We start from the raw sequence: 11,175 nt of genomic DNA, 5'->3' as shown, positions 1-11,175 counted from the left end.
GAGAGGGGGAGAGAGAGAGAATAGATAGAGGGTAGGGAGGGAGAGGGGGAGAGAGAGAGAGAATAGATAGAGGGTAGGGAGGGAGAGAGAGAGAGAGAGAATAGATAGAGTGTAGGGAGGGAGAGAGAGAGAGAGAATAGATAGAGTGTAGGGAGGGAGAGAGAGAGAGAATAGATAGAGTGTAGGGAGGGAGAGAGAGAGAATAGATAGAGTGTAGGGAGGGAGAGAGAGAGAGAGAGAATAGATAGAGTGTAGAGAGTGGGAGAGAATAGATAGAGGGTAGGGAGAGTGGGAGAGAGAGAGAGAATAGATAGAGGGTAGGGAGAGGGGGAGAGAGAGAGAATAGATAGAGGGTAGGGAGAGGGAGAGGGAGAGAGAGAATAGATAGAGGGTAGGGAGAGGGAGAGAGAGAATAGATAGAGGGTAGGGAGGGAGAGAGAGAGAGAGAATAGATAGAGTGTAGAGAGAGGGGGAGAGAGAGAGAATAGATAGAGTGTAGAGAGAGGGGGAGAGAGAGAGAGAATAGATAGAGGGTAGAGAGAGGGGGAGAGAGGGAGAGAGAGAGAGAGAATAGATAGAGGGTAGGGAGAGGGAGAGGGAGAGAGAGAATAGATAGAGTGTAGGGAGGGAGAGAGAGAGAGAGAATAGATAGAGTGTAGAGAGGGGGAGAGAGAGAGAATAGATAGAGGGTAGGGAGAGGGGGAGAGAGAGAGGGAAAGAGAAAATAGATAGAGGGTAGGGAGAGAGAGAATAGATAGAGTGTAGAGAGAGAGAGAGAGAATAGATAGAGTGTAGAGAGAGAGAGAGAGAATAGATAGAGTGTAGAGAGAGAGAGAGAGAATAGATAGAGTGTAGAGAGAGAGAGAGAATAGATAGAGTGTAGAGAGAGAGAGAGAGAGAGAGAGAGAGAATAGATAGAGTGTAGAGAGAGAGAGAGAATAGATAGAGTGTAGAGAGAGAGAGAGAGAGAATAGATAGAGTGTAGAGAGTGAGAGAGAGAGAATAGATAGAGTGCAGAGAGAGAGAGAGAATAGATAGAGTGTAGAGAGAGGGGGAGAGAGAGAGAATAGATAGAGGGTAGGGAGAGGGGGAGAGAGAGAGGGAAAGAGAAAATAGATAGAGGGTAGGGAGAGAGAGAATAGATAGAGTATAGAGAGAGAGAGAGAGAATAGATAGAGTGTAGAGAGAGAGAGAGAATAGATAGAGTGTAGAGAGAGAGAGAGAGACAGAGAATAGATAGAGTGTAGAGAGAGAGAGAGAGAATAGATAGAGTGTAGAGAGAGAGAGAGAGAGAATAGATAGAGTGTAGAGAGTGAGAGAGAGAGAATAGATAGAGTGCAGAGAGAGAGAGAGAATAGATAGAGTGTAGAGTGTAGAGAGAGAGAGAATAGATAGAGTGTAGAGAGAGAGAGAGAGAGAGAATAGATAGAGTGTAGAGAGAGAGAATAGAATAGATAGAGTGTAGAGAGAGAGAGAGAATAGAATAGATAGAGTGTAGAGAGAGAGAGAATAGATAGAGTGTAGAGAGAGAGAGAGAGAATAGATAGAGTGTAGAGAGAGAGAGAGAATAGATAGAGTGTAGAGAGAGAGAGAATAGATAGAGTGTAGAGAGAGAGAGAGAGAATAGATAGAGTGTAGAGAGAGAGAGAGAGAGAATAGATAGAGTGTAGAGAGAGAGAGAATAGATAGAGTGTAGAGAGAGAGAATAGAATAGATAGAGTGTAGAGAGAGAGAGAATAGATAGAGTGTAGAGAGAGAGAGAGAATAGATAGAGTAGACAGAGAGAGAGAGAATAGATAGAGTGTAGAGAGAGAGAGAGAATAGATAGAGTGTAGAGAGAGAGAGAATAGATAGAGCGTAGAGAGAGAGAGAGAGAATAGATAGAGTGTAGAGAGAGAATACATATAGTGTAGAGAGAGAGAGAATGCATATAGTGTAGAGAGAGAGAGAATAGATAGAGTGTAGAGAGAGAGAGAATAGAATAGATAGAGTGTAGAGAGAGAGAGAGAATAGATAGAGTGTAGAGAGAGAGAATAGATAAAGTGTAGAGAGAGAGAGAATAGATAGAGTGTAGAGAGAGAGAGAATAGATAGAGTGTAGTGAGAGTGAGAATAGATAGAGTGTAGAGAGAGAGAGAGAATAGAGTGTAGAGAGAGAGAGAATAGAATAGATAGAGTGTAGAGAGAGAGAGAATAGATAGAGTGTAGAGAGAGAGAGAATAGATAGAGTGTAGTGAGAGTGAGAATAGATAGAGTGTAGAGAGAGAGAGAATAGATAGAGTGTAGAGAGAGAGAGAATAGATAGAGTGTAGAGAGAGAGAGAATAGATAGAGTGTAGAGAGAGAGAGAATAGAATAGATAGTGTAGAGAGAGAGAGAATAGAATAGATAGAGTGTAGAGAGAGAGAGAGAATAGAGTATAGAGAGAGAGAATAGAATAGATAGAGTGTAGAGAGAGAGAGAATAGATAGAGTGTCGAGAGAGAGAGAATAGATAGAGTGTCGAGAGAGAGGGAGAGAGAGAGAATAGATAGAGTGTAGGGAGAGAGAGAGAGAATAGATAGTGTAGTGAGAGAGTGAGAGAATAGATAGAGTGTAGAGAGAGAGAATAGATAAAGTGTAGAGAGAGAGAGAATAGATAAAGTGTAGAGAGAGAGAGAATAGATAAAGTGTAGAGAGAGAGAGAATAGATAAAGTGTAGAGAGAGAGAATAGATAGAGTGTAGAGAGAGAGAGAGAATAGATAGAGTGTAGAGAGAGAGAGAATAGATAGAGTGTAGAGAGAGAGAGAGAATAGATAGAGTGTAGAGAGAGAGAATAGATAGAGTGTAGAGAGAGAGCGAATAGATAGAGTGTAGAGAGAGAGAGAATAGATAGAGTGTAGAGAGAGAGAGACAGAATAGATAGAGAGTCAGTATAGAGAAAGTGTGAGAGAGAGATACAGAGAGAGGTAAAGAGGGAGAAAATAGAGAGTGAGAGAGAGAAGACAAGAGTGAGAGAGAATGGGGAGATTGTGCAAATAGGGAAAGAGAAAATCAATAGAGAGTGAGAATAGAGAGATTGAGGGAGGCATTGGGGAGACAGAGACAATAGAACAATACAGAGAGAATAGAGAGTGAACATAGAGAAATAGAGGGAGACAACAGAGAATTGGACAGAGAATAGAGAGTGGGTTTAGAGAGAGAATAGAGAAAGGGAGAGACAATAGGGAGAGAAATAGAGAGAGAGCAAATAGAAACAACATAGAGAGTAGTAAGGGAGAGAGAATAGAGCATTACAGAGTAAGGATGGAGAGATAGAATAGAGAGAGAATATAAAGATAGAATTGAGAATGAGGGAGAGAAAGTAGAGAGGGACAACAAGGAGTTAGAGAATTTAGAGAAAATAGAGATAGACAGAGACACAGTTTGACAGAGAATAGAGAGAGGGAATACAGAGAGGGAGAGCAAATGAGAACAGAGAACGTGAATAGGAAGTGAGAGAGACAACAGTGACAGAGGGAATAAAGAGAGACAACAAAGGTAGATAATAAGAGAGAAAGCCAAAACAAGGGGATAAATGAGGGGATGAGAATAGAGACATAGAAAGAGACAACAGAGATAGAGAAAAGAGTGTGTAAGGGAGAATAGAGAGAGTAAACAGAGTGACAGTGGCAACAGAGAGAGGTTAGGAGAGAATATAGAGAAAGACTAAAGAAATGGGGAGAGAATAATGATTGGAAAGAGCGAGAATAGAGACTTTGAGAGAAAACAGTGAAATAGAGGGCGTGAGTATAGAGAAAGAAAATAGAAAGTGAGAGCAAGAATAGGGAGAGAAAATAGAAAATTAGGAAGGGAACAGAAGTACAGAAGGAGGATAGAGAGAGGAAGAGAACAGAGAGAGAATAGGAAACAGTAATAGAGAGAAGAAAAAATGATAGAAAGGGAATAGAGAGAGCAAATAGAGAGAGAGGTGGAATAGAGAGTGGGGGGGTAGAGAGAATAAAGTGAAAAAGAATAGAGAGAATAATGTGTGAGAGAGAGTGAAAGACAGAATAGAGAGTGCAAGACAAAATAGAGAGAAAGAGTGATAACAAGAATAAAAAGATAGGAGAGAAAACCGTGAGAGCGCGGAGAGATAGAGGGAGAGAATAGAGACTGAGGGGGATGATAAAGAATTGGAGGCTCAAAACAGATAACGATAGATAGAAAGAGAAACACAGACAATCAGAGAATTAGAGTGAGAAAACTAAAGAAAGTCTGTCCTGCTCCCCTGCCCTGACCCCATATACCCCTGCCCCACTCCTCACAACACTCCCCATTGCCTCTCCCCCATCTCTCCCCCAATCTCTCCCCCACTTCCCTGCCCCACTCCCACTCTTCACAAACCTACCCCATCACTCATGCCCCTGACCCACTCCACAGTTCCCGCATCCTGACTCTACCCAACTAATCCTTCACTTTCTCCTCTCCCTGCCCCACTCACTGTCTCTCCCAACCTCTCCCAGTCTCTTACCTAATTCAACCATTGGTCTTTCCCCCCCAACTCTTTCTCATCTAATCCCTCCTTCTTCACCCCAACTCTCTATCTTCACCCTGTACCTCCCTCCCTTTCTTGATCCTACCTTTCTCCTTCTCATGTCTTTTCTAGTTCCATTTCTCAACTGATGCCTCCCTCCCTTTTTCTAGTCCAGATATCTGACCTCTCGCCTCTCTCCCCCTCCACCCTCCCTCCATCGTTTGCCCCAGCCCCACCATCCCAGCTTCTCTCGTCTCTCCTTTCCCTGCTTCAGTTCCACCTACTCTGTCTCTCTGACCCTTCTCCCTACCTTTCCCTTCACTCCTTCCCTCTCCCTCTCCCATATCTCCCTTTCTCTCCCCACCAACCCCTCTCCCACACCTCTCTCTACCCACCTCAACCACCCTTAACCCCTTCCCTCTCTCTTCCCTCAGCTCCATCCCTCTCCCTTCTCCATCCCTCCCTCCCTTCCTCCCACAACCTCTCCCCAGACTTTCTCCCTCACTTTTTTCACACCACCTAACCACTCTTCACATTACTCCTCCCACTGCTTCCCATCCATTTCCCACTTCCTACCTCTACCCCAGCCTCTGTCCCTCCTCTCTTCCCCCTCTCTCCCTATCCCATCCCCTCTCATTCCCTCCATCACCTGTATCCCTCTCCCACATTCCGCCATCCTCCCAGCCACACTCTCTCCTTTCCCCCTTTCTCACCTTCCCTTCCCTCACACTTTCTTCCCCTCCCTCCATTGTCCCTTATCGAGATCTTCCCATCACTCTCCCCATGTATTTTGCCCCATTTCCTCACTCACTCTTGCCACATACCCTTCCTCATTCCCCCCACACACCCCCACTCTTCCTCCTCCTAGTCTGCCCCATCTCCTCACATTCTCTCCCACACTGTTCCCTCCTCCCCTCCACTCTCCCCACACCCCCTCACCCACTGCTACTTCAAACACTCTCTTCATCTCCTCCCTGACTCTCCCCCATGCCCTCTCCTCACTCTCACCACCCACTGCCCCTCACCCCTCCTAAACTCTCCCAAAGCACCCCTGCTGTCCCTTCCCGATGCTCCCTGACCTTCTCCCCACCCCTCACACACTTGCCTGGCCCCTCTCCTGCTCCCCACCCCCTCCTACATTTTTCCTGTCTTACTGCCCCCACTCTCTCCAAACAACTCTGCACTCTCACGCCCCCCCCCCCCTCCCCTGTCTGTGCCTCACTCCCCTTTACCTCCAATTTAAACTCCCTTATCTCTCATTACATGCACAGGCAGATCCTGTGCTGTTTGCAGGTGACTATGTTAACTTGGCTATGTCCTACATTCTCCATTCAGGGTGAGTAAGCAGTGTGAAAATGGTTGAGATCAACACAGCCCTTACTCCATTGGTGCTCTATGAAGAGGACATAGATCTATCAGCGGAGGTAGCAGCCCGGCAGAGGCTGACGGTGAAGAAACATCTGCAGGATTCTCCCACACGCATCCTTTTTTTTTTGCTCAATCCCGTCGCTGTGTGGGGCTCTTGTCGTGTCAAGGTATGAGGGAGACAGCAGACAGTGTGAGAAGGTAGCTGATAGGACACTGACGATTAGCAGTGAGGGCTGAAGGGCTGTTTAATCTCCTCATTGAAGCCGGCTAAGACAGAGGACGTGGCTGTACAAGTGGATGGCTGCTTGGAAAACGTCACACAAATGGCCTCCCCAAAGCCTCCTTTCACAAATATGAATGTATTTATCCATAATTCTGAAGACCGTTTCTCTGATTTCTACCTACTTATGCACTCAGGATTGGCTGTGTACAGGAATCTTTTACTCTGTATCTAACCCATGCTGTACCTGTCCTGGGATTGTTTAATGGAACAGTGTAGAGGAAGCTTTAACTTCTGTTTAAAAGAGTAGAGGGAACTTTAAGAGTAGAAGTATCTAACAACATGCTGTGACTGTCCTGCGAGAGCTAATGGGTAAAATGTAGACTGCACTTCAATTTCCATTGAAAAGAGTGGATGGAGCTTTACTCTGTATCTAACCCTGTGTTGTCCCTGGCCAAAAGTGTTTGATGGAGATGGTGTTGACAGAACTTTACTGTTAGTTAAAAGAGTAGAGAGGGCTTTACTTTCAGATTAAAAGTGTAGTGTGAGCTTTACTGTCTATCTAAGCCCCTGTTATCCCTGTCACAGGAGGGTTTGATGGGGACAATGTGAAGGGAGTTTTACTTTTAGTTTCAAAGAGTAGAGTCGGTTTTACTCTGGTTCTAATCCCATGCTGTCTTGACTCGAGAGTGTTTGGTGGGAACAGAGTCAAGGCGACATTACTTTTAGTTTTATAGAGAGCAGAGAGACATTTACTCTGTATCTGACCTCATGTTGTCCCTGTCCCAGGAGGGTTTGATAAGGGACAGTGTAAAGTGTGCTTTACTCAGTATCTAACCCTGTATTGCACATGTCCTGGGAGTATTTGATGGGGAGAAAGTGAGGTCTGCAGATGCTGGAGATCAGAGATGGAAATGTGTTGCTGGAAAAGCGCAGCAGGTCAGGCAGCATCTAGGGAACAGGAGAATCAACGTTTCGGGCATTAGCCCTTCTTCAGTATTTGATGGGGACTGTGCAGAGTGAGTTTTACTTTGTATTGAACCCCATGCAGTACATAGAATCCCCACATTGTGGAAGCAGGCCATTTGACCCATCGTGTTCATGTCGACCCTGCAAACATTGTCTCACCCATACCCATCCCCTACCCTATCCCTGTAACTCTGCATTTCCCATGGCTAATCCACCTAACCTGCATACTTTTGGTCTGTGGGAGGAAACCAGAGCATCTGAAGGAAATCCACACAGACACGGGGAAAATGTGCAAACTCCACACAGACAGTCGCCCGAGGCTGGAATCGAACCCAGGCCCTTGGTACGCTGAGGCAGCAGTAGTAATTACTGAGCCACCTTACATATCCTGGGTGTGTTTAATGAGAGTAATGCAAAGTTAACTTTATTCTGTATCTAACACTATGGTGTATCTGTCCTGAGAGTGTTTGATGGAGGACAGTGTAGATGGAGCTTTATTCTGTACATTATCCCTAACTGTATCTGTCATCACAGGATTTAATGAGGGACGGTATAAATGGAACTTTATTCTATCTCTAAACACGTGCTGTCTCTGTCCTCATAGTATTTGATGAGGACAGTGTAGAGTATAGGTTACTTTTAGTTTACAATAGTCGAGTGAACTTTACTTTCAGTTTAAAAGAGAGGCCTTTACTGTCTATCTAATCCTGTGTGATCCCTGTCCCTGTCCTAGGATGGGCAGCACAGTGGAGTTTGCATATTCTCCTCCTGTCTGCGTGGGTTTCCTCCAGGTGCTCCGGTTTCCTCCCACAATCCAAAGATGTGTAGGTGAGGTGAATTGGCCATGCTAAATTGTCCCATAGTGTTCAGGGATGTGTAGGTCAGGTGCATTGGTCAGTGGTAAGTATAGGGTAGGGGGAATGGGTCTGGGTGGGTTACTCTTCCGAGGGTCAGTGTGGACCCATTGGGCTGAAGGGCCTGTTTCCATACTGTAGGGATTCTATGAAATCTATGAGTGTTTGAGAGAGACAGTGTAGAGGGAGATTTACTTTCACTTTGAAAATGTAGAAAGAGCTTTACTCTGTATTTAACCCCATGTATACCTGTCCTGGGAGGACATTTATACATTACAAACACCAGGGGGCCCAGCACTGGTCCGATCCTTATGAGACACCACTGGTCACAGACCTCCAGTAAGAAAAACACTCTTCCACAACTACCCTCTGGCCTTGGTCTTAAATATTGGCTGGGAGACCAGGGGAGTGCTGTTTGTTTTTATAGGTGTACCATGGGGATGTTTGATGTCCACCTGAAATGGTCAATGCAGTCTTGGTATAAGCACTTCACCCAAGTGATAACTCTGGAGCTGAAGTTGCAATCTTACTGGATGCCATTCTAAGGAGTAAGGCTTGAAACAAGAGGGATGGTCATCAACTCAGCTAAGCTGACACCTCCAAGGCTGGGTGGTAGTGACATTCACTCTAGGGCTGGAGATTCCCCAGTTCAGACTGGACTCAATTTGACAGATTTTAAAATGTGACTTCATCACTTGTGTAGGCAGCCAGCGCTGAGACCTGAGGAAGGTGCAGCAGTGAGTAGGAGGGAGGAGGGTGAGATGGGAGGTGGTGGAGGAAAGGAAGCTGGGAGAGAAAGAGATGTAGGAGGATGGGGAAAGGAAAGGCGGAGAGTGGGGAAGAGGAGGACAAGGTGGGCCATCATCAGAGAAGGGAAAGGAGGGAAGGTTGGAGAGAGAAAAGGGGAGCTGGTAGAGAGGGGAGAGAAGAGGAGGAGGAGTTAAGAGAGTGGGCTGCGGATCGGGGGAGATGAAGGGCAGAGTGGAGTGATTAGAGGAGGATTATAGGCAGAATGATGCTGCAGTGGATTCATGACAGTCGATTTATTTTTTTTTACTTAACCAACAATGTTCAGCGTTCGTGATTGGCTCAATGAACTTGGTGAACGAGAGGATTCAGCATTTCAGTGGCACATTGTACGCTCATCCTGAAGCCTTGGTGAGTCACAGTTGTCTTTTTTCCACGTGAGGCTGTTACTGTCCAGCTCCCAGCACTTTGCCTTTCGGTGATACACTGAGTATCACCCAGTGAGAGGCAGGAGTGATCGAGTGTATCACCCAGTGAGAGACAGGAGTTATAGAGGACTGTATCATCCAATGAGAGGCAGGAGTGATCGAGTGCATCAGCCAGTGAGAGGTAGGAGTGATCGAGTGTATCACCCAATGAGAGACAGGAGTGATCGAGGGAATCGCCCAGTGAGAGGCAGGAGTGATCGAGGGAATCGCCCAGTGAGAGACAGGAGTGATCGAGTGTATCGCCCGGTGAGAGACAGGAGTGATCGAGTGTATCATCCAGTGAGAGGCAGGAGTGATCGAGTGTATCACCCAGTGAGAGGCAGGAGTGATCGAGTGTATCGCCCAGTGAGAGGCAGGAGTGATCGAGTGATCGCCCAGTGAGAGGCAGGAGTGATCGAGTGTATCATCCAGTGAGAGGCAGGAGTGATCGAGTGCATCGCCCAGTGAGAGGCAGGAGTGATCGAGTGTATCGCCCAGTGAGAGGCAGGAGTGATCGAGTGATCGCCCAGTGAGAGGCAGGAGTGATCGAGTGCATCGCCCAGTGAGAGGCAGGAGTGATCGAGTGCATCGCCCAGTGAGAGGCAGGAGTGATGGAGTATATCACTCAGAGATGGGGCTGAGTGTGTAACCTAGTGAGAGACAAGAGTGTCTGAATACATCGAGCATCACCCAGTCAGAGACTGGGCTCACTGAGAGAGCCACTTAGAGACAGGAGTGATCAGGAGTATCACCCAGTGAGAGATAGAAGTGACCAAATAGATCACTAGATTCTTATTTACTATTATAACTTGCATTCAGAATAAATCATCAGCAAAAACATTTTTTTTCCTTGACATAAACTTTACATTAAAAAGTTGGAAAAAAATTCTCTAACAGAACACTCTCACAGTGTTTTAATCTTAAATCTCACAATAAAAGTTACTGAGTTATGATCAGTTAAAATCCAAAGCCTCCCATAGTTTTGATGTTGAACATAAGCTTCAAAGTGTTAAAGAAATGCAAACACTGCCAAAGCCGCCTTTTCCATAGTGGAATATCTTTTCTGATAATTGATTCAATACTTGGAAAGATAACCCACTCACTTCTCCATTCTGCTCTCATCAGCCTAGAAGAGAATTATTCCAAATCCCAGATCGATAGTGCTAGTTTAAACAGTTTGTAAAGTTAGCTGCCATTAATACAGGTTTATTTGTCAAAATTGCTTTTCACTCTTCAAAGGCTACCTGGCATTCTGTTGACCATGGCACCTCCACCTGTTTTTGTAGCAAGTTGCTCAAGTATACAGCTATCATACTGAAATTAGATACAAAGAGAGTCATAGTCATACAGTCAGACCCAAAAACCCAATTATATCTTGTTTTGTTTCAGAGATGGGGAATTCAATCAAAGCTCTTACTTCCGCTGTTCAGAGTGACACTTGATCTTGTCCTAAAATATCTCCCAAATACATTACTTTTGCCTTTGTAAATTCACGTTTTACTAGTTGTGTTATGGACCAGGCCAGACCCCATCAAAATATTTTAAGAAGGTAGCCTCGACCCTAACGGTTTATTATGTTCAAGGCAGATGTGAAGTGGGTGTTCCAGGAGCGATGCAGCTGGTTAAACCACTTGGCTTTAAGCAAAACAGAATTTATTTAAACACTGCAGATTAAACATGAACAAAAGGAAGCAGAGTTTAGAATAACTTAACTATTGGAAAACTGAACTAACCCGATACAGCCACTATCATTAATTAACTATTCCGGTAGATCAAAACCCCTTGGCAAAAAGATAAATTCAAACACAGATTCCTACTGGCAGGAGAGAACAACATTCAGAGAGACATTTCAGAAGAAGGTCAGAGGAGTTCTTCACTGAAGCTTGCAATTCCCCTGGACTCGCCAATCTTGTGGATTCCTGAAGAAGGGCTCATGCCTGAAACGTCGATTCTCCTGCTCCTTGGATGCTGCCTGACCTGCTGTGCTTTTCCAGCAACACATTTTCAGCTCGCCCATCTTGTGACTGCTACAGCTAAAACAAACCAGAGAGAACCTG

The 11,175-nt window shown here is 45.3% G+C and overlaps 1 protein-coding gene across 4 annotated transcripts in view; it reads left to right on the top strand.

Annotated features, from left to right (window-relative positions):
• The first annotated feature begins 3,267 nt into the window (after window positions 1-3,267).
• The window catches only part of LOC122547863 (protein FAM227A-like), a 221,113-nt gene continuing 213,205 nt past the window's right edge, over window positions 3,268-11,175 (top strand). For 2 of the 4 annotated variants that reach the window (XM_087978405.1, XM_087978403.1), the window contains exons 1-3: window positions 3,268-4,214; window positions 5,829-5,972; window positions 8,980-9,062. In XM_087978405.1, the coding sequence (XP_087834531.1) occupies window positions 5,849-5,972; window positions 8,980-9,062 (207 nt within the window). In that variant the 5' untranslated portion in view covers window positions 3,268-4,214; window positions 5,829-5,848. The remainder of the gene's footprint in view (window positions 4,215-5,828; window positions 5,973-8,979; window positions 9,063-11,175) is intronic. The other 2 variants (XM_087978404.1, XM_087978406.1) reach the window with 2 other exon arrangements.

Source organism: Chiloscyllium plagiosum, unplaced genomic scaffold, assembly GCF_037043375.1.
Source record: "Chiloscyllium plagiosum isolate Xiang-an unplaced genomic scaffold, Cpla_swu_hap1 HiC_scaffold_33, whole genome shotgun sequence".
In the NCBI taxonomy this organism is placed as follows: domain Eukaryota; kingdom Metazoa; phylum Chordata; class Chondrichthyes; order Orectolobiformes; family Hemiscylliidae; genus Chiloscyllium; species Chiloscyllium plagiosum.
The sequence above is the reverse complement of the archived record's forward strand: the minus strand, read 5'-3'. Positions and strand labels throughout refer to the sequence as shown.